Source organism: Spodoptera frugiperda, chromosome 12 (genome assembly GCF_023101765.2).
Source record: "Spodoptera frugiperda isolate SF20-4 chromosome 12, AGI-APGP_CSIRO_Sfru_2.0, whole genome shotgun sequence".
NCBI classification, from domain to species: Eukaryota; Metazoa; Arthropoda; class Insecta; order Lepidoptera; family Noctuidae; genus Spodoptera; species Spodoptera frugiperda.
Genome location: NC_064223.1, coordinates 530,674 through 554,406, shown reverse-complemented (window position 1 = coordinate 554,406; position 23,733 = coordinate 530,674). Strand labels below are relative to the sequence as shown.

At 36.8% G+C, this 23,733-nt stretch overlaps 2 protein-coding genes and 1 non-coding gene across 11 annotated transcripts in view; 1 reads left to right on the top strand and 2 right to left on the bottom strand.

Annotated features, from left to right (window-relative positions):
- The first annotated feature begins 563 nt into the window (after window positions 1-563).
- On the top strand, window positions 564-3,283 carry LOC118262273 (uncharacterized). Its single transcript, XM_035573481.2, has 3 exons — window positions 564-797; window positions 1,655-1,830; window positions 2,089-3,283. Exons 1-3 carry the CDS (start codon window positions 683-685, stop codon window positions 3,124-3,126), a joined length of 1,329 nt encoding a protein of 442 aa, XP_035429374.1. The 5' UTR covers window positions 564-682; the 3' UTR covers window positions 3,127-3,283.
- A 941-nt stretch (window positions 3,284-4,224) lies between these two features.
- LOC118262272 (neuropathy target esterase sws) overlaps window positions 4,225-23,733 on the bottom strand; it is a 47,925-nt gene continuing 28,416 nt past the window's right edge. For 3 of the 9 annotated variants that reach the window (XM_050697776.1, XM_050697781.1, XM_050697778.1), the window contains 11 exons: window positions 23,578-23,733; window positions 21,178-21,297; window positions 20,588-20,774; window positions 17,733-17,849; window positions 16,544-16,664; window positions 15,509-15,599; window positions 14,935-15,143; window positions 11,681-11,788; window positions 10,010-10,157; window positions 8,604-8,657; window positions 4,225-6,835 (listed from right to left, as the gene is read on the bottom strand). In XM_050697776.1, the coding sequence (XP_050553733.1) occupies window positions 6,725-6,835; window positions 8,604-8,657; window positions 10,010-10,157; window positions 11,681-11,788; window positions 14,935-15,143; window positions 15,509-15,599; window positions 16,544-16,664; window positions 17,733-17,849; window positions 20,588-20,774; window positions 21,178-21,297; window positions 23,578-23,733 (1,422 nt within the window). In that variant the 3' untranslated portion in view covers window positions 4,225-6,724. Of the gene's footprint in view, window positions 6,836-8,563; window positions 8,658-10,009; window positions 10,158-11,680; window positions 11,789-14,934; window positions 15,144-15,508; window positions 15,600-16,543; window positions 16,665-17,005; window positions 17,123-17,732; window positions 17,850-20,587; window positions 20,775-21,177; window positions 21,298-23,577 lie in introns of all 9 variants that reach the window. The other 6 variants (XM_050697777.1, XM_050697780.1, XM_050697783.1 and 3 more) reach the window with 6 other exon arrangements.
- On the bottom strand, window positions 15,942-16,104 carry LOC118263196 (U1 spliceosomal RNA). The gene has a single exon (XR_004782560.2). It is a non-coding gene; the product is annotated as a U1 spliceosomal RNA (small nuclear RNA).

Below are 23,733 nucleotides of genomic sequence, written 5' to 3'. Positions count from 1 at the left end.
ATAATATTAACTAGGTAGGTATTTACTTAAGTAGTTTATAATTGATTTACATATTAGTATCTGCATTAAATAAACGTTCAAATGCTGTTCTGTTGTTCTTCACAATTGAATATTTTTTGCAATTTAAGATTATAGGTATTGATTAGATTGCTTTAAAATAATAATGAAAAGAATTAAGAATTGAGGTCCTTTTGAAATCTCTTAAAAATATTGTTGATCGTGGATAAATGTACAAAGATGAATAATGTAAGTATAAATCCAAGGAACAGTGTGTGTTTAAAATGCTGTTCTTCTTTCTTCAGGGTATTAAGATAATTAAATGGCGGTGACATCAGTTTGGTGTTCAAAGATTTTTATATCCGTTATGTACTTACCCTTATTTTTAAACAACAGAAAAGGTTTCCGAAAAAAAACTTTTTCCAATTAAAAATTGCAACTGGTTTGAAAACATACAAAAAAAAACATAAAAAATCTCTGCCCTGTAGAAACCAGAGCTGTCAAAATCAACAACTGTCAAAAGTACTGTCAGAAGAACCGTTAATTTTAAATTGCATTGAAAAGAATATAATTTAAATAATATTATTAACGAAATTTCGTACGACAGAGAAAATTAGTTGCAATATACTTGTATTTATAGAGGGATTTACTTAGTTTTCGAAAATATATTTAGATATATAGCAAAATGATGAGCGCTAATAAGAACTCGTATCTGCAACTGCAGACGTGTGTGAACCCGACGCTAGTCAACAAAGCAGTGCGGCGTGCGATGCGGAAAACTCAATTTGATCCTCATGATGGTAAAAAGATATTAATAATAAAACAATCATCAACAACAATTCATTAGAGTCCACAGCTTGACGGTCTTCTCTATAACTGGTCTTGACTATTTCTGCTCTTTTGACATATTATATATTTTTTCGATTAGGATTAAGATTAATAACTAAATAATGAATGTTACTATTGTAGGTAAGTTTGACATTTCTTGAAATTGTATTGATTAGTATATTCTTGTTTTCGTGTTATAGTTGCAGATACTGTATACCGTTACTTGTTTATATAATTTACATTTGAATTTGCATGGCGTGAGCCTGATTATGGTGTTTTATAATCTGTTTTTTTGAAATTCTTGTTGGAATAATTTAAATTTGAAACAATACATTTGACATAAGCATCATTTGACATATTATGTAATTTTTCTAATTATTTCCTGATTATTATGATTTACTGACATCATTAAAATTAATATTGTACCCTACTATTGTACGCCCAATGGGCAGGACACAGCTGAACTCAAAAAATTATGATACCAACTGTATTATGTACCTACCTGTGATCTACAATGAATAAATGAATTTGAATTTGAATTTGAATAATAGAGGATACAACGTTATGTCATGTCTTGCCTTTTATCCCCGAAGGTTTAGGCAGCAGAGATGGACATTACAGTAATGCCGCTTATACAATGTAGAACCACTTTTCACGTGTTATAAGTCTCATGTAATAGAGGTTTTGGCTATTGCCATATACTGGGCTCAATTCTAGACTCCGTGCACTGAGAAATTTTCGAAAAACCGAAAAAAGGCTAGCAATTTTCTGCCCAACCCGGACCCGACCTCTTGTCTTTTCTTTACTATAAGCCTTTTCTTTCGTTTAGAGACCCCCGCTGCCCAAAGAATGACGTCGATGCAGCCTTCACTGTACGGACCCTGTACTGACATCACGAGGGCGGCCCTGGGCTTCGAACGGTTGGGGCTGCGGCACATCAACAGGGACATCAATTCTGAAGACAACTTCGTCAAATTGCGAGCTATACATTCTTTGATGGATCAGGTAATAATAATAATCATAGCCCATTTATTTATATTTTCAGGTTGCGAGTTGGCTTCGGCCCCTCGTACGCCTTCCAAAGGTCCGGGACCCTGTGGTCCCGTGATAGAAAAAGAACTAAAAAATAATAATCATAGTTTCAAATTAATAATGACTGAAAGCAATCATGAGAAATCATTTTGTTTCAATGGCCCTGATGTACCTAATCTGAATCCAAAATACCCATGTTGCATTTATTTTTTAATCAACTTTTGTCCACAGGTAAAAATGTCAGAGAACGCTATGTTCCTTGTAAGCTTGAACGTGACCAACAAGCTCATAGACCTGCTGCCAGACAAGGATCCCGTCGTCCGGGAGAAGGTCTGTCTTATCCTCACGATGCTCGGCACCTACTACCAAGCCAGGGCCCGCATCATGGCCAAGCCGATCGTCATAGACCATCTCATGTACTTATTCATGAGAGACCGCAAAGAAATCCGCTACGCTGCAGCGAATTGCCTACAAACCCTCGCCCGATCAGAGGCAGAAACTATAATAAGAAACGATAAACTAGTCGAGAACCTCATCAAAATGATTAAGCACGAACATGAGGGTATCGTTCTGATACATCTGGAGACACTGGCGCACTTGGCTGAGTGGAACCCAGAGAAACCGTTGAAAGCTAACGCGTTTAAAGTGATGCTAAAGCTGATATTATATGCTGAGGACAGGATCACGCAGGCGGCAATGAAGTGTCTGACGCACCTCTGCAAACACCCGGTGGGACAAAAACTAGCGGACAAGTACGACCTGACGCGCTTCCTGATACCGTACATAGACTCTGATAACCTTCACATCATCATTAGCACCGTAGGGTTGATGGCATACACCACAATAACGACGAGGGCTAAATGGAGGGTGAAAGAGTTCATATACTATCTTAGCAGACGCTTAATATACTTGTGCATAGTACATGACATCCCAGTGCTACAATTACAAGCGATGCAGGTTCTAATCAACATGTGTGATTGCCCTGATGTTAGGGAGTTTATGAAGGTCAATCTGGAGAAGTATATTGAAGTGGGGATAAAGATCCGTACTCCGGAGCAATGGGACGGAGCCACGGAGCCGAGGAAGTACGGCCTGGACGTGTCACATGACTATAGAACGAGGTACATTGACGGTGTGGAGACTGTCAAGAATGACACAGGAGACTACGTCGACTCTATCAACGTGCCCAACTATCTACAACGCGTCAGAGATACGAAGGAACATTTGTTGAAAGCTATGAATTTACTACCTTACGGGTCTAGAAAATAAGACGAGAAATCGAACACTCTGTTGCTTGAAAATATACATCATATTCTGTGATCAATACTCTTAGTGAACAGGGTTACCGCAAATGATTGATACTCAATTTTTAATAATAATAAGCATTTATTCCATAAATTATGTGAATTACAATATTTGAGCTAGACATTTTGGTTTTTATTTTTATTTTTAACACATTTTTGTGCCTCGTGGCGTACTTAAAGCTACATTCAGTCAGAGAGACTAAATAATAAATTATTATCTACAATGTTACAGGATTTTATCGATGTTTTTATCGATACTAGTGGTGTACATCATATTACTGGTTGTAATAAAAGTGCAATATAAATCAGAATGAATGCGCTACACATAATATAATAGCTATTATTAATAACAATATACAAAAATAAACTAAATTATAATACATACACACGTTATTCATTGGTAAACGTTTCAATTATCGACAAGCAAAATCACAATTATCACTCAAACAATTTGCGAGGAATTTTCGTCTTTATTTAAGTAAACAGAAGACATATAATGGCACTTATACTTAAGTTTTAGCTTAGTTTTGTTTTAACCGATAATTAATAATCAACTTGGTTTGGATTTTTGGTTCAAATATTTGTGGAAATATTAAACAGAACATAATCTATTTATTTTGTTCAAGTAAAAATACATTACAAGTTTTGGTTGCACCTAAACAATAATAAAATCAAGAAAACAACCTCAACGTTTTATTCAACAATTGAATAATAAACAGAATCACATAATTTTATTCAATAACTGAATAATAAAACACAAAACCAAATAACACTGCTTAAATATCGAAAAAAATTAAGAAAACGTATGTGATACGAACGAATAAACTAAACATAATTAGTAATTACATAAAAAAATACATTTACTTCTTTTCGAGATAATTCATATATACATTGGAGTTTATAGACTTAATTATATTTATTTAAAAAAAAAACCAAAATTTACAATAAATATTTTGAATACAACTGGGTGAATAGAATTCAGAAGGTGAATAGACAAAGAAATTGGGTGAATAGATTTAAATTTTCCCATTTATTCACCTCGAATTCTATTCATACCTGTGTAACCATATGCGTGCTAAATTAGCCTAGCTTTTCTTATATTAAGCTTTACAAGCTAAGCTAGGAGGCTAGGTAATATTCTAGTACTATTTAATATTATTTCTTGTCCAGTGTGCTATCTAGTATATTATTATTATAGGTATATAACAGTCTGTCCATGTCGATAAATATTATATAGTTTTGTGCAAAACTACTTTAATGATATACTTTATGGAATAGGAAACAAACAAGTAGGCTTATTACCTGGTGCGCCACCCACAGACACCCGCAACACCAGAGGAGACACAGATGCGTTGCTGACTTAAATTTAATCCATATATTTTTGTTTGTCTGTTCTAGGTAATAATCAATATGAATTATACCATAACATAGGTACTTAATAAGTGAGATAACCTTAATGAAAGAAAATACATACGGTATGTAACGAAGGGTTTTTGCAATATAAGTATAAATAATTTACAGAACTATAAATACTCCGCATTTCTACTAGCGCCAATTGGTAAGTACAAAACACATAAAAATAAGTTAATAACGTTTCTTTACTTTACTTATTTTTTCGATGTTTTATAGAAGACACACACTCAAAGAGAAAATAGCACTTTTTTCGCTCATTTTCCGTTTTTTATCAGCCAACATGATAACAAATAATATGTGGTATGAATTAAATTAAGTCCTCTGTGTTTGCCCCATACGGTATTTACATCTAACTAAACTATGTCCTGTATGTATTGTAAAGGCAACTCTAAAATGCACAGCTATATTTTCTATGAATATTCTTTGCTTATACCCTTTAGTACGAGTTTGCTTTACGTTTAACGAGATCGAAACGAGAGCGCGTTCGGCGCTCTGATAGACCGGCGCGAATGAACCAACCAATCAGAGCGTCGAACGCACTCTCGTTTCTTTTTCATTTAACGTAATGCAAACTCGTACTAAGGGTACTGAATTATGTGTTATACCTAAATCGATATTATGTAATATTACAAGTAAATAATTTGTTTGCATCAATACTGAAATAATTATGATACTAATTTATTCTACATTTGTCTAATGTCTCACTTGGGTTCCGTAATACCGATTTTATAACTATGTTTACCTAATTTAAACCTAATTGCGTTGTTATAAGGTTACTTCTTAGGAAGCTGTAGGATGTACATATTTTAATTATGATACAAATATAGGAAGAATTTGTTTCCCTGCGAAGCTTATTTTGCTTATTATCAGTGAATATAAAAGCACCTTTATTTCGTAAGCAATAAGGTATATTTTTAAATGTTCCGTTGTATATTGACTGTGTTATGTATTAGTTATTTGAGTTACCTACTTAAAGTATTGCATATATTCCCGCCGTATAACATGATATATAAATACGTACATACATACATTTATATACAATATATACACTCGAAATTTTGAATAAATAAAACAGGGAACATAGAACAAAATATATCGAAATCTATAAAAATTAAGGTTCATATTGTTTTATATGTAAAAAAAACTATTCATATTTTCTATGAACGACAATTACGCTAAATATTTTAATTTGTTTCAAACACCTACAAACTTATCACAAAACATTACCTATTGCTTTACATAATATAATAACTGGACATCATTCCAGATTCTATGCTACTCATATTACTGAGAATTTCGAAAATTGTTTCATTAATAACTCAGGAATCGAACCCGAGACTTACCGTTAAGTTCGGGTTACTATAACCTGCTAGGGTAACTTTGACCCAAATTCTATACTCAATAGGAATACAGAACAAAGCGTATATTAGTTTTTCATTGATCTAGAAGACTGGGTCAAAGTTACCCAGTATGGTCAAAGCAACCCTTTCTACAAAACAATTAAGATGTTATTTCCAATTTCTATTGGAACTAGTATTTTTTTATACTAGACTTATAAACGTATATCGTCTCATCACACACACATAGAAAGAAGCATTACAGCACTATATTGCTATCTCTTTCTTGCAAGACAAGAAAACGAACAGATGAAAGAGACAAACATATATATCTCTATAGTCATTTTATTATAATCAATAGAAACTGTTACCATCCTTGTCTTGCAAGACCGATTTTCGACTGTGTGACAAAGACAGGTATAGTCATTAATTACAGCTTCACTGTATAATTTTAATTAATATATACAATACAACTAATGTATAATATAATACAGCACATAAACATGTCTTTGTTCTAAACATCGTACCAATAAACGTACAAACATGCAGACTTTTTGTAACATATACAATACATTCCTACCACACTCTGTATATAGAGCTACCATTCGCCGCAGTCTTATAAAAAGAAAGTACCTAACATTATTCACAAACAAACCTTATTACTTCGCTATTAAGGTTCCAAATTCTTTGATACACTTTTACACGCACAGTCTTCGAAAATTCCTTCAAGAATTTCATGAATTACTCAGCGCAAGAGTCTGTGTATTGAACGTATTCGTAGAGGGCTTTGCACAGATCGTGCAAGGTCGGGTCTCACCTACCTCCTCCTCGCTTGTTCAGAGGGTCGTACACCTCGGCCTCCGAGTCGATTTCGTCCTCCGACAACGAGAGGGAGCCACCTACCCTGCGCGTGCGCAGACCTTCCTGTAAATTGATATTTTTGTGTAAATTTTTTGTTTAGGGTAATTTTTAATTGTTATTTTGGTTAGATACTGAATGTTATAACAGTTTTTTGTGTGTGTATGTGATTAAATATGGGGTGTTTAGTACAAAATCAAAATAAGTTCAAGATTTTCACATAATGAGAATAAATTTAATAATATATTTTACTTGTAATGTAAAGTAAAAATCTTGTCTCTTAAGTTGCATTAAAAATGTGATTAGTGACTATTTTAAGCAGATTCTTTAGTGTCCGTAGTATCTACTTACCTACTGTTTCTAAATGTAAAGTATTTGTTACACAATTTCACAATGAAAACGCATCACTTAGTATTAAATATATTTAGTAACAACATAAATAATTTTAATTAATTATGTATTTTAGTAACAAATATTGCATTGTATACATTTTTCTAACACTACTCTGATATTGAAATCGAATACTCAGTGCAAACTAACACTTACCGCCGTACTTAGAGTCATTTAATGTATACTTATCACTGTCCTTAGCATTTTTTTAGAACAAAATCATTAAGGTATTCATTAAATTACTCTGAGTACGGCAGTTAGTATCAATCGTGTGTAATGGATACAAAAAAATCTACAACATGTTAGACAAATGTAAAGTCTTTAGAACAAACATATTAAAATGCAATGCTGACTACAAATCTGGTTAAAAACAAATTAAAAATCTATAAAAAAAAATATATTAATCGCACATAAAACAAAGAAATAACCGCATGCATATTCCCACAAAAAGATGAGCAAACTATTTTGAGTGAATTATTGCCATAATAAAAAATCCAGAGGTTTTATGAGTTTTTTAATGGCACATTGTGGACTCTCTTGGCAACGACAAAAAAAAATTGAAGATTCTCTATAATCCAATGTCTGATATGGGAAAATCGAACCCCAAATTTAACTTACGTGAAATCTATTTCTTATTTTAGAAAACAAAAACTTCTAAAGAAATAAAACCAACGGTGCATTAAGTATAGTAAATGTGCATTTGAAGGGAGAAACATTACACCGTGAGTGAACATACAACTGAGAAGGATCCTACACCGATCTATGTAGTGGCATTAGTAGTTACAATAAAGCAAAGAAGAAATTGTAAATGAGAAAAGTAGTAAAATCCCTCGTACACTTAGAAGTTCTATTTTAATAGCAGATTCATATTTTATACATAATAGAGTGACTGGTTATTAGTGAACGATATTTAAACACGTAATTTTACTCATGATAACAAATAACTTTCCCGAAGAAAATTTTATTGTATACTCATTAGTTTTATTTTTATCACAATAACAAAACAACAAAGTTTCGCGCGTGCGTGCTTTCGCATGATCAGCTGTTAGCAGCGAGGCGCCCGCGCCCGCGTTATCGTAAAGACTAGTAGGCATTTTGAAAATATTTATAATGAGTGAATGAGTTCCTCGTAACTAAGTAGAGTAAACCGAAACACATAATAATTAATTTAGTAAACAAAAGTTAGAATATAAATAACGTTCAGGTTTATCAGAGAGCGTTGTTACCATCTCTGTCACACATGTGCAGTATTTCAAGTTTTTAAAACATCTCTAAGAATAATAGAGATGGTAACTATTTATACAAACAGCTATTAAAATAGTACTTCAAAACCAGCGCAAGCACATAGATCCGAAAGCCCGTGACGTCACAGCCCCGTTGTATAAAAAAAAATCAACAGTGAACCGTGTATAAGTAAAGTGCGGTGCAGTCAATAAGTGCCCACCAATTCTGTGTCACTGATCCACGCGGCCGCTCCGTCCTCTACGCTGGACGACATCTGGTCACATACGTGGTGGAATTTTAGAATAGGTATAGGTATATAGTCTTTAATACATTAGACGCCATGTCGGACAACGTTGTCCGACACTAGTGGAGGAATAGCCTTTAACAGTTTTTTGTTGGCAGTGAAAGGCTTAAATAATGTATATGTCTATATATACTAGGTTATGGTACCATCTGGTTGTAGGTTAGGTAGGTATATATGGATTTAAAGATCCTGGTTATCAGTTGGTAGAATACCAATCTTGGACCATACCATCATGACCAGATTTTTTTTTAATAATAATAATTATTGTGTGTTACTCGACTATGCAACCTAGAATGTGTCTAGGTTTATAAATAGTCAGTAACATTATAATTTTGTACTAATATAATTAAGAATTAATTTAAGTATACACCCTTGAATTGATTATACCACGTCTTTTTCTATGAAAATATTATTATTAGACACAGAAAATAAAAATCATGAAGGTTAAATTAAATTAAATTAATAATGATACACACACATACAAACTAATCAACTAAAATAAATAAAAAAACTCATGTACAACCCTATTCTAACGAGAGATGTGTATGCCAGTCCACAGAAATCAAAACTTTAATTATTTATACATAAGACATATTATACCGAAATTATGTGAATCTATATAATAAATACCGCACGCCTTTCACCCTGTAACCAGTAAAAGTAATTATGTACTTAAACTGATTCATCTACACACACACACACACACAACTAACCCATTAAATAACTACAAAAGAAAAAAAGTAAATAAAAAAATAAAACACCTTTAAAGTTATCCAATTAAAAATATCACCAAATATTTGAGTAACTACCACAAGACTTATAATAATATTTCTAGAAGCACTTATAGGTAAAACTTTTATAATTTGAAAACCCTGTCTAATAATGAAGGTATAAATAATTTAAAAATAAACAAAAATGAATAGTTTTGAAAGTTTCTAATAATAATGTCACAACTTCTAATCCTAGGCGGAATACATAAATATTAAAAACTAAAACTTTTTTTTTTTTTTTGAGGATGGAAAATCATCCAATTGCTTTTCTCGCCTTGGATAAGGCGAGAGAGAGAGAGAGGAGAGAGAGACTCTTACTAACTAAAAACCACCCCGTTCCTACTCCTACTGTACGAGCCGGAGCCCTGGTAAACCCGCTAAGCAGTACTCAGCTCCGGATGAATTCGGAAAGTTACATTAAAATTATCAAAACTTCTTCCCATACGAAGTTCCATTAAAATATAGCTTCTAATAAAATAATACCTTAAAAATCAGACAGAGTTTAGCGCAAAAACTATCTACACAGTATAATCCACATCAGGTAATGCTTACCTCCAGTATACCAGCGCTGGGTTCCGAGGCGTACCCTTCGAAATGCCGCTGGTCCTCTTCATAGTCTGATGATGAAGAGGAATCGTTGTCTACGTCACGGGCTGTGCGCACAGAACACACCATTTGAGCCAAGTCCGTGAACGTGTAACTGAAAGAATAGAGAGAAAATTTTGCGTTAATTTCTAAGTATTTTTGGGTTAAGAAGACTAGTAACTAGTTGCATAGTTATTTTTCTCAGTGAACAGTTAGCTATGTAGGAAATGTGTGATAAAGTGAAAGAAATAATGTAGTAAACAAATAGTCTTTTGCCCATATGTTTTCATTCTACATCTATTTAAAACCATACAGTTTATTTATTCTTACACATAATAATATGTCGATTATCTTAACTTATCTATAGCTTATTATTAAAAGAATATTTTATGTTCTTTAAATAAATAAATGTAGCGACTACTTAGCAGATTGTTAAATATAAAATATAACATTATTAACCAAATTATAAATCGAGGCTCCTATATCAACACCAGGACTCCCTAATTATGATAATAACCAAACATGAATGATCCTACATGCCATTCAAATAATGCATTCATTCCAATCCTTGAATAAAACGATGCACCATTAATAAGTGGTAGAAATGAGAACGAGTGTTAGAAACAAATGCACATGAACATTGTTTATATTATAATTTTCGTGAGACATACTAAATTAATTATTATGTTTTTCGGCTCACTCACGTATTTATTTGACGATGAACTCAACTAGTTTCAAGCCATGCTAGAGGCTCATATTCATAAGCAGCTCATATTCGTTGTGTGTCGAGTTCCTCGTCAAATAATTACGTGAGTAAGCCGAAAAATATAATAATTAATACATGAGTATTATTTTTTAATAAGAATAGTTACTATTAAAATACATACAGCATTAGTCCTTTATAGAATTAGCGGAGGGTTTCTGTGTCAAAGAGAGAAGACTATGAAACTCCTTGCGATAGACCAGACGTATAGCCATTGTTATTTTAGCATAGATAATATTGCATCGTCTCGTAGTTGATGATTGAAAAAAAAGTATTAGAATTTACTAAGTACTATATTCATTAAAACAATCTTTATTCACCTGATAAATTAGAAAAGGTGGCAATAATAGACCTTATAGTATAGGGCACAAGATCTACAAATGCTTACTTTCTAGATCAACAGTAGAAAATGTCATTCTACACACACAAATTACCGCTGTACTCAGAGTCATTTAATTGTTACTTAACCCAGTCTTTAGCAAATGTTTTCGGCACAATTTTTTTACTAAAGAGCAGTTTAAGTAATCGTTAAATGTCTCTGGGATATCTTCTAGTCAAAATCAGTTAACACGTTAAACGCCATAGGTGTTATTGGTAACCCTTTGTGGCAGAAGATTTGTCTTCAACAGTTTTCTATTGACAGTCAAATACTTCAATAACACACATAGCCTAGCTTTACTAGAGGACTGACCGACAGACACACATTTCTAATATTATTATAATTGCTTCAACAATTTTTGGTATATTTGCAGTCAATATACTTTGACCCACACACACTTTAGCCTAACCAAAGGCTATAATTGTACCCCACTACGAGACAACACAATATTACCGAACCAAAATAACAATGACCAGTTGAACAATAACAAACTTACTCAGTAATCGACGGTTGTGGGTGATTCTTTCTTCCATCAACGATGCCACTAGGGCGTCTGGCGCACACGCGGCGTTGGCCCTCAAAGTACGTCGTCCCGTACCGGTACCTTATATAACAAAACTATAACGTTTCACTACTGATACTTATGTATTGAGACACTGGACACCGCCACCGTCGATATAGTTGCACCCGCTCACACTATGTTGGTAGAATATTCTAGATTCTATATCTATTATTTTAATTCTAATGTGTAAATAAATAAAGATACTTTTATTTTATTATAACTTTCGTGAGACTAAATTATACTAAATTAATTATTATGTTACGTGAATAAGCTAATAACATAATAATTAAGATAACTTTATACTTACGAGTTCCTCATCAAACAATTACGTGAGTAAGCCGATAACTTGATAATTAAGATATTTTTATACTTATTTATTTATACTAAACTATTAGGACAATAATTATGTATATTTGAGTAACTTGTAACTTAAAATAGAAATAACTAGAATATTCTACAATTAACTATATTATGCTTAAAGCTCTTCTTTTTATAGCAGAAAGCTCTATATAACAAGCTAGATAAAACACGCTAAGGTTCACAATACATAGAGACAGATAAACATTTGAAGGACTCCCAAGCATCAGTTGTCTTTTCTACAGAGTATTGAAAATTCCACAACTATATATACTGTAACCCTTTTAAGGGGGTAAGTCACCCAATGGCTTCTCTCGCCTTGGGTGAAGCGAGAAGGATTATCAGACTCTTACTGACTAAAAACCACCCCGTTCCTCCCCATTCGAGCCGGCGCCCCGGTAACCCGCTGGGTAGTCCGCGGCTTCGGGTAAATAGTATAACCCTGCCGCGAATTATTTATCGACCCTTACTTTAGTGTATTCTAAACTATTTTAGACAAGTACTTACTTATTTTACAAAAGCATCTTATTTATATTGTCATTTAGTAAATAATTAAATTCTAAGAAATCTTAATGGTCCGTTGATTTTAACCAAATCAACATACAGTCTCTTGACACACATGATAGATAAGCAATGAAATAATGATAAGAAATAATAATATGAACTAATGCTAAATACCCAAAATCCATAACCATTCAATTCTGTTAGAATTATAATGGGTTAAATTATATTGAGTATTGGGACAATCTGTATATGAAGATTAATGGGCATTGTTCATAATTTATAAAATATCGTAATTGAAAAACCATTTCGAGGAATAGACTTACTAATCATTATGGACTAATTAATAATTTAAAATATTTATTATTTATTGATATTTCGTTAAAATACGGTTGACCTTGCTTGTCCTTCAAATGACGTCATAATAGGACGTATAAATTAGTATCGTTGCCTCATGTTTCAAAAATTAAAAAGTTTTAAGTCAAGCCTACAACTGTCAAATATAAATGTCATGTCAGTTTGTTTCGGTTTTGTTTACAAAAAATACAAAGATTCAAATTCTAAGTTTCTTCTGCATAAAGTGAAAATGGAACACAGAAAGTGCTTTGTTCCAAGTTGCAGCAGTAATTGTAAAAATTGTCGAGAAAAAATTTAAATCTTGTATAAAGCGTGAACTGTGTAAACAGGCATATTATAAACTGTCAGATTATATTTAGGATAAAAATGCGTGGCAGCATGTTGGTCCGGCTCCACTGGACACTCGCTCACACTAGACAATGCTCAAATACGATCACTAGTTACACGTTAACTTAAAGTATTAATTTATTCCAATGCAGTCTAGGGATCCTGTGGCATCAAGCAGATATTTTTTTTTTTTATGTGAAAGATTAAATTATATATTATTATTATTTGTATAGAAGCATTATTTCAAAATTGTAAGTGTACATATGTGGGCACTATGTTTGAAATAACCCGCTATTTTATTTTCTTTACAAATTGGTTTTATTGTCCCGTTAGTTTTGACGTATTGTTGTTACATTGTTCCTACATATATATACAATAGATAAATAGTGTATCAGAGAAATTGTAAAAAACTTCTTTTTAAAAGAGTAACGATGGAGTTTCTTGCTCGGTCTTCTCCATTCGAAGCTACACTTTGGAACGAGCGCCTAGCTTCACTGACAGACAGACTGACGGACAATTCAATTTGACGTTTCAAAAGTGCCTTATTTAGGATTAATTGAAATAAATGCTTTGACTTTGACTTTGACTTTGTCCAAACAAAATCTTCGTTCGCAATAGGGAAGACTTACAAGAGAAGTGGTGTCGAGAAGCTGGTGCGGAATATTACAAAGTTTATACTATGTATTGTCGCGAAGATCATTTTAATGTAAGTACCACAGAAGTAATAGACTCCTATGATATTATCAGTCCCATTATTGTCCATATCATATGTTAAATTACGTTTTATCACATGTTTTATTGTTTACAGCTTATTTTAAGGTTATTATTATTGACAGTTCTATTCAGACAGCTATTATTGACAGTTGTACTTTTTTAATGCAACCACACTATGGCACAGATAATATCGTTCTGAGCCTTATGATGACGTCACCCATATCAAAAATTTGAAAATCTTAAAAAAGTATTTTTGACGTGGTTTCTGATCCTTTTATCAAAATATTCAAATTAGTTTCTTTAAATGGTCTATATTATCGAAAAATTCAATAAAAACACAAGGTTATTTTTTTGAACAATGCCCATTCTGGCGTGTTAATATCATACAATGATCATTCACCAATATTAATAATGTTAATAAAATGTAATGGGATCCCTTTCACCAAACCCGTAATAAGCTTAACCAATATAATTAAGTCTATTATGTGCACTTCGACTCATATTACGAATATTAACTAAAAATGTATCTGCAGGAGTACATTGGAACAGTTAACTAAAGATTAAAGGGGAACGTCATAGATAGGAGAACTGATTTTATTTTTAGAGACAGCAAATTTTTTATTAAAATTGGCATAGCATTGACATTTATGTTTGATTTGTTGTATAAGATTTTATTTTGCTTTATTGAAATGTAATTTAAAAAACATGTTTGTTGAATGATGAATAAATGAATAGCAATCAATTTACATTAAACTATTACAACGATAAACAAACTCCTTCGAGAGTTATCAGTATCACCCGTATTTATACGTCAGCAGTTTACATGGCAATATGTACAGAAAAGAGGAACGAAATCCCTTTACACGCGATTAACACACAAGTTACAATCCACAATATGAGTCGAAGTCATCACCCATCTCTTTCCAACTTACTCAGTAAGCGAAGGCTGGGCGTCATGCCGTCTCCCTTCCGCAGCAGCCCCGCTGACGCCGCCGCCGCCGCCTCGGCGCTGGCCCTCGAAGTACGCCGCACCATGTCGGTACCCCACTTCACGGATCTCGTCGAACGAACCGAACTGTAACGTCTTGTATGCGTCGATTGGTGGCCGTATGTATTCGCAGTAGTCTGATTTTTTTACTTCCTGTAATTTGGGAATTATTGTGTTATTTTGTTGTCAGTTGCTACCAGAAGCTGTAGGCAACATTGTGAGTAAATGAATAATTATATTAGTGTTAACAACAACTAATAAGTCTACAGATTATAATCTGTTAGTACAATTATTACACTCTATTGCAGAAGAAGCGAATTTTCAAACTCAGAGAACATATAAAATTCTCAAAACCCATTTCTAATCCCAAATGATTTGTCAAACAGAAATTAAACTCAATTCAATACTATTAATAAACTATTGATAAAAAATAGTGTAATCTTGAACTAACAATAAAAAAATGGCTGGATCCTTTCTATTTAACAGGGTCAAAATATGTAAGTAGTCAAGTACTGTACCTCTAGTTGTCGGTTGCAGGACACATAAGCCAGTCTACTTTGTATATCTGGTAAGTTGGGAACCTTTACAGGCGTTGTAAATGGATTCCATCTGAAAATTGTTTTTTTTTCCATGTTAGTATTTTCTTTTCTATTACAAAATAGTGTTAATATGTATTTTTGTATTAGCTGATGCCTGCAGTTTCACTTGCGTGGAGTATGGACTTTGTGATTAAAAAATAATATAAACTACTAAATAAAATTGGCTATTTGATACGTGATTTAAAATTTTTTAAGTTCTAACATGTTAAGAAAAACAATCCTAAATATTTAGTTTCTGTACCTAATTATAAGCCGCTAGTATTTATTTAAACTTTTAACAAATAGCAAGCAAAGCAAATAACATCAGACATTACATTACGAGTGTTAACTCATAACATTTTCAAGTAATTCCGAGGGGACGGCGCGTACGCAGTCCCCACTACCAAAAATTACGCGTCCGAGTTATCCACATTAGGGATAATCGCAGGGGTCAACCTAACCGCAGTGCAATGGAAAGGCCTCGCCCTGGGGGAACCGCCTTCTTGATCACGGTATCCCCTACGCCAGGTAAGTATGCTTTGTGCCGAGCGAGCCGCGAGGGTCGTTCAACGGCGGAGAATCTTAACACCGCGATTCAGAAAATGACGTCACGGCACAGTGTCATCTATCGGTGAAGTTGTAGAACTAAAACGGCGCGGTGACCCTGAATTATGTACTACAAGTAACGCCATCTGGCGAGTTGTTAGTGAACTAAACTGACAAGTTAAACATGGCGGTTTCCCGCCATAATTTGAATACCTACACAAATGTGAGTGGCATTTTATTTATTTAAACTGAATTTGAGGATTGGTGGAATTGATGAGAATATTCTTATATGAAATACATACGTGAATACTGATGAACGTCTATTTATAAATACCTACCAACTAATCGAACCAATAACATTTTTCACAATTTAATATAGGTGAGGTGTCAATGTTACACATTTCCTCCAATATATATTTCTTTCCTCACCTTTTCCACAGAAGCCACCAGCCAGACAGGTCATCACCATAGTTGGTGAGGTCCGTATCGTCCTGGGAGCCCACATCAATGGCCAAGATGTGTTTAGCGCCCAAAGACCTCATCACATCCGCTGTAACATTACAATTAAGAATATTATAGACATTTCTTCCCAATTTTTGTATAAAACGGACTTGTAAACAGTTTAAAAAATTAGATATTTAAGAAATATGAACCGTTAATAATAGGCTAAAATAATATTTTAAAATCTCCAAATTATTATCATCTCACTCTCATTGAATTTAATATTAAATCTCACCTTTGATTCCATTAACACTCAATAAAATCAATAAAGTTATATTTAACCATACCAGGTCTAATATAACAAACATATTCTATAATTTTAGGGATATATCAACATTAAAACTGCAATATTTAATAATTAAACATAAAATTATAATAATAATACATTACCAGGCACATTATTGACGTAGCACCCATCAAGAAGTAGATGCCCATCCATAGGATCGCAAATCGGTGGGAAGATGCCGGCTATACTCATAGACGCCCGGCAATACCTCCATAGGACACCTGACGAAACTCCTCCGTAAACGATCGGGCAAAACCGGGACCGTTGCCATCACTTACCTTCGACTGCTAAACTGAGTGACCATATATGTCTAATCGAAGATTTTTTTTATGAATTTTCGGCTTTTCAGACAATTAGTAAAATGAAAAGATTTTTTGTTTATTTAGTATGAAAAGTTTTAAGCTGATTGGCAGTGAAAAAGATGCGTGAAAAGGGGTTTTTGTGATAAAGACAGATAATGTAGGCTAGTTCTGAGGTTAGAATTAGAAGGCTATCTAAACTATTCCCACTAACTATTGAGAGGAAATCTACAAAAACGTATGTATAGCAACCCGCAACCGATTTTTACGCCAAAATCTTTTTATACGCGATATTTTTATACGATTTAGAGCAACATTAATTTGGACTGATTGATACAAAGTTTTCAATAACTTTATACTTTTCAATTATTCTTCTATTTTTCTTTCATTTACAATAATACAATAAATTTTGCATAAAAAATATTCACAGCCTCTTCTGACAATATGTTCACTCAGCCTAACGTGTGTGCGTATCAGCCAATCAGCCAATCGGAGCAAACGGGCACGCAACACAGAGCTGTGATTGGTTTACCTGGGAGATTGTTGACGTAACCGCCGTCCAATAGGAGGTGGCCGTCTAGCGGGTCGCAGAGCGGCGGCATATACCCGCTGAGCGACATGGACGCGCGAATGTAACGCCAGAGGGAACCTACACACAAGGACACTGCTCACCCATCGGCCAACGTGCACTCGCGGCATAAGTAAACTTACAACACAGTCCATGGATAGGAAATGAACGTGAATATTTTACCAACCCAAAGAACGTCTCAGTGTCGACTGGTCCGTGATATATCTATGATGAGAATAGACGCTACAGTACTACATGCACCATGCTACAACATAGACGCAGCCTGCTGCGGACAAACTACGGATGGAAAGTTATTAGGAATGACAACTAAGAACCACACTCATGCATATACACGAAGATGAGATTGTGAGAAATGTATGATGATTTTGATACATACAAACTTATACACATCCAACCCGACATTATATGGACGATATATAATATAATATAATACTTTTTTTTAATGTATAAACTCCCAAAATTAGCGTTATTAGGTAAACCAATCACAAGCGCTTTTTTTTAAAGTAATGGCAACTTCCCAATGGTAAATGTCGGATTCGTAACGTTGTTAAAATAATAATAATAATAAGATAAACAGTTTTAGAACATCGTGAGTGTGGGGGGAGGGGTGGGATACGGATATATATTGTAACAAACACACTTTGACATCATACAGACATATAAATGCAAGTGAGTGTGGTTTGCAGACTGTAGCGGACAATGAGACACCCTGGCCTTGTGCGGGCGTGGGGTCGATGACATGAGCTCAAGTACTTATGATTACCGCCAAAGATACTGATCGTGTGACGGTGGCAAGGTCCGCAAGTAGCATAGTGACGCGTCTCTCAAACATTGCTCCACTAAAGCCGTGTACGGTGACTTTGGTAAACACGACGTTTATAAACGAACGATACTTTTTAGTTGTTATAGAAAAACTGAGCGAGAGCTATCGGTTTTGCGCTCTATACATAATTTTACTAATACTGTGTTGGAAAAGAGACCTTAATTCTTATTAGTTACAAATTCAGATCCAATAACCCTCACTACAGTTCATCTATAACGTTTTTTCAGTATCGTACATCTATAAACATCTTAACACACTGCCTTAATATCTGGTCTGCAGATCAAACGACAATTTCACACAATATCGATCAATATCAACATGCATCACATCGAAACGAATATCTTATTATTCGCTTAACATAGAGGGCTTATATTGACGCATTTTAATGTTCATTGTCAAGAGTTTGTTTCTACTACACTCATTGATTTAACCCTTTGTATGTCTGTACTGTACCCTTAGTACGAGTGTTGATTCAACCGCGTTCGCCGCTCTGTATGTGTCGGAGCACAGATATACGCGAGTGGGACACAATATGTTTTCTATTGTCTCATATACCGACAGACAAGAGGTTAAGTAAGGGTAGTGGAAACAAACATGAATAAATATGAGTGTAAAATATTGATTAAACATCATTCCACCACTTCAATATAGCAATGATATAGATGTTATAAAGAATAACATAATATCATGCATTTTATTTGCCAAATGAGTACCGAGAGATGCACATATTAAAAGTAACACCAATTATGAGCACCATATAATATGAAAGTGAAACACTTATTGCCATATCGCAATGTACGTATAGGGTGACTAGTTTTATTTTTACCAGTCACCCTATTCATACAGCTCAAAATTGTATACTATAGGAGAATTTTAGAAACCATATTGTGTTGGTGCTTTAAATAATCTGTTTGGCGAATAAAAACATGCTGTTACTGACCATTACGACAGGTCCCATGAATACTAATGCAATTCGCATTACTTTGCATATCTTTTTTGCATCAATAAATTACTATAGTAACTAACTACTATAATCACGGTTACATTTATAGAGAAAAGCTTTACTAGTTTCGAGTCACAATAAATTTGACATATTTAATTGCCATTGATGAATAAAAAAGTATGCAAATAAATGCTAGTTGCATCAGTATACCGCTCATCTAGTAATATATTGGCACATGTGCAAAAAATGCGAAATTTACTTTATAACATAAAGTCAAGTTATAAAGTCAATTTCGCAATATATTACTAGGTGAGCGATACATAGGACTTGTCGACAATGTCAATAACAAAATATACATTGATTAGTATACAACAATGACACAGGACACCAACAAACATTAATAAAATGCGTCAACAAAGCCACAACCACGATCTTTCATAATATATAACAACAATATAATATGTAAATATAAAAAGCAGTATAAACATAATTTGGGTTAGTAAAGTGCAAAATAAAGTTTAAAACAACAATATTTTATTCAAAAAACAATATTTCCTATCCACGAAATGTGTTGTGTTATTATGTGAACTATATTCTGCTTAAAATATTTGTGAATTATTGAAGTACTAAGTGCTTTCAGACACACAATTGATGCGATTTGTTTAAAGCTTTGCACACAGAAACGATTTATTTTTATTTGCTTTTGTGATTAATAAATAGGCTTTAAAATAGCTTTTTCATTATTTTTTATGTTTTAAAAAGTAGGAGTGAACATTTTATTTACTATAAAATTATGTTTAATAAAATAATTCAAATATTAAACTTTGAATTCAAAATCATCATTACACTTAACTTCCAATTAAAATCGTATATTTTTAATCTTTTATATTTACAAAAGTTTACAGGCTCTGGTGGAGCCTTTAATTATCGGGCTCGAAACTAATCGAGTCAACCCGAAAATTAACCAAAACCAAAATATTCTAGAATTGTTGTTTAGATCTAGATTTTTATATAACTAAGATAAAAACTCACCATGTCGATGGACTCTCATGCAGCTGGAACTGATATCAGTCGTGACAGTGAAGTATGGGAGCCATAGATCCTCGATGTGGACGTCTCCGAAGGTGGACCTGATGGTGGCGTTGAACTGCCTTCCGGAGAACATTGAGGTGGCTGGGTAGGTCAGGTCAAGGAGCTGTTTGCCCCATTGTGTCATTTTCTGGAATATTTATGAAAGGTGGGATAAATTACCTACGAAGTAATGAAAAAATCATATAAAATCGAAATTAATATTGATTTCTGAATCGATTTCGATTTTTAACAAAAACTATAACTAAGACCATATCACTAATGCACAAAAAAGTCTTATTAAAAATTAATATAATTGTTATGATAGACAAAACTTAATACGTGTTTTTGAGAAAGGAATATCATCCAAAGACCTCTCCCGTCTTAGGCGAGGCTAAAGGTAGTGTCAGACTCTTACTGACTAAAAACCACCCCGTTCCTACTCCTGCCTTTCAAAGCCAGAGCCCCGGTAACCGACTAGGCAGTCCACAGAAATTTTAAACTTAGTTTTATATTTAACATTATTTCAGTATTTATATTGTAAGTATCTATACCTGTGACCACTCCCTAGCCTTCTGTGTGACAGTGGTGATGTTCCTCTCCATGCACCATAGAGCTCCCATGAACGCTCCGATGCTCACACCACCCACCATGTCGATGGGGATGCCGGCTTCCTGTAATTGGGGTCATAGGATTTTAGACAAGTAGCGATTTCAGAGTCCATGTCCTAAAGAATTTTTTTGATAAAATACTCGTGTGTGATAAATACTGCATAGTTAAAAATATATATAAATAATGTCCATCTATGGGGGTAGGCAGATCCAATGGAACACCAAGAGTCATTGTTAAATATTTAAACATAATTTATAATTAAATATTAGTAATGCATTTAGTTTACTCTGTGGTCAAAATATTGTTGTGATATTATTTGTACTTCTGCTAGTTACGAGGAAGAACTTTACTGAATACTTCGAGACAAAGCATACTTTGAAGTATTTTTTGATCTTCACGCCTTTTATCCCCGAAGGGGTAGGCAGAACTTTGAAGTTAAAACTTTCATTATATGACGGTTTGACGGACAAAGTTCCAAAAAATATCTAAAGTAATGTACCTGTATGGCGCGCACCATCCCGACGTGCGCGGCGCCGCGCGCCCCGCCGCCGCCCAGTACGAGCCCCACGGAGGTGCCGGTGTCTAAAGTAATGTACCTGTATGGCGCGCACCATCCCGACGTGCGCGGCGCCGCGCGCCCCGCCGCCGCCCAGTACGAGCCCCACGGAGGTGCCGGTGTCTAAAGTAATGTACCTGTATGGCGCGCACCATCCCGACGTGCGCGGCGCCGCGCGCCCCGCCGCCGCCCAGTACGAGCCCCACGGAGGTGCCGGTGTCTAAAGTAATGTACCTGTATGGCGCGCACCATCCCGACGTGCGCGGCGCCGCGCGCCCCGCCGCCGCCCAGTACGAGCCCCACGGAGGTGCCGGTGTCTAAAGTAATGTACCTGTATGGCGCGCACCATCCCGACGTGCGCGGCGCCGCGCGCCCCGCCGCCGCCCAGTACGAGCCCCACGGAGGTGCCGGTGTCTAAAGTAATGTACCTGTATGGCGCGCACCATCCCGACGTGCGCGGCGCCGCGCGCCCCGCCGCCGCCCAGTACGAGCCCCACGGAGGTGCCGGTGTCTAAAGTAATGTACCTGTATGGCGCGCACCATCCCGACGTGCGCGGCGCCGCGCGCCCCGCCGCCGCCCAGTACGAGCCCCACGGAGGTGCCGGTGTCTAAAGTAATGTACCTGTATGGCGCGCACCATCCCGACGTGCGCGGCGCCGCGCGCCCCGCCGCCGCCCAGTACGAGCCCCACGGAGGTGCCGGTGTCTAAAGTAATGTACCTGTATGGCGCGCACCATCCCGACGTGCGCGGCGCCGCGCGCCCCGCCGCCGCCCAGTACGAGCCCCACGGAGGTGCCGGTGTCTAAAGTAATGTACCTGTATGGCGCGCACCATCCCGACGTGCGCGGCGCCGCGCGCCCCGCCGCCGCCCAGTACGAGCCCCACGGAGGTGCCGGTGTCTAAAGTAATGTACCTGTATGGCGCGCACCATCCCGACGTGCGCGGCGCCGCGCGCCCCGCCGCCGCCCAGTACGAGCCCCACGGAGGTGCCGGTGTCTAAAGTAATGTACCTGTATGGCGCGCACCATCCCGACGTGCGCGGCGCCGCGCGCCCCGCCGCCGCCCAGTACGAGCCCCACGGAGGTGCCGGTGTCTAAAGTAATGTACCTGTATGGCGCGCACCATCCCGACGTGCGCGGCGCCGCGCGCCCCGCCGCCGCCCAGTACGAGCCCCACGGAGGTGCCGGTGTCTAAAGTAATGTACCTGTATGGCGCGCACCATCCCGACGTGCGCGGCGCCGCGCGCCCCGCCGCCGCCCAGTACGAGCCCCACGGAGGTGCCGGTGTCTAAAGTAATGTACCTGTATGGCGCGCACCATCCCGACGTGCGCGGCGCCGCGCGCCCCGCCGCCGCCCAGTACGAGCCCCACGGAGGTGCCGGTGTCTAAAGTAATGTACCTGTATGGCGCGCACCATCCCGACGTGCGCGGCGCCGCGCGCCCCGCCGCCGCCCAGTACGAGCCCCACGGAGGTGCCGGTGTCTAAAGTAATGTACCTGTATGGCGCGCACCATCCCGACGTGCGCGGCGCCGCGCGCCCCGCCGCCGCCCAGTACGAGCCCCACGGAGGTGCCGGTGTCTAAAGTAATGTACCTGTATGGCGCGCACCATCCCGACGTGCGCGGCGCCGCGCGCCCCGCCGCCGCCCAGTACGAGCCCCACGGAGGTGCCGGTGTCTAAAGTAATGTACCTGTATGGCGCGCACCATCCCGACGTGCGCGGCGCCGCGCGCCCCGCCGCCGCCCAGTACGAGCCCCACGGAGGTGCCGGTGTCTAAAGTAATGTACCTGTATGGCGCGCACCATCCCGACGTGCGCGGCGCCGCGCGCCCCGCCGCCGCCCAGTACGAGCCCCACGGAGGTGCCGGTGAGCCAGCGCGCCAGCCGGGAGAAGTCCGAGTGCACGCTCGCCTCCGACATCAGCACCTTGCTGTACAGCTCGCT

What these genes read in the sequence shown, in the direction of transcription:
- LOC118262273 (XM_035573481.2), top strand. Translation starts at nt 683, where the DNA reads ATGATGAGCGCTAATAAGAACTCGTATCTGCAACTGCAGACGTGTGTG. An exon ending in TCAATTTGATCCTCATGATG is followed by an intron (nt 798 to 1,654) that starts GTAAAAAGATAT and finishes TCTTTCGTTTAG; the next exon opens with AGACCCCCGCTGCCCAAAGA. An exon ending in TACATTCTTTGATGGATCAG is followed by an intron (nt 1,831 to 2,088) that starts GTAATAATAATA and finishes TTTTGTCCACAG; the next exon opens with GTAAAAATGTCAGAGAACGC.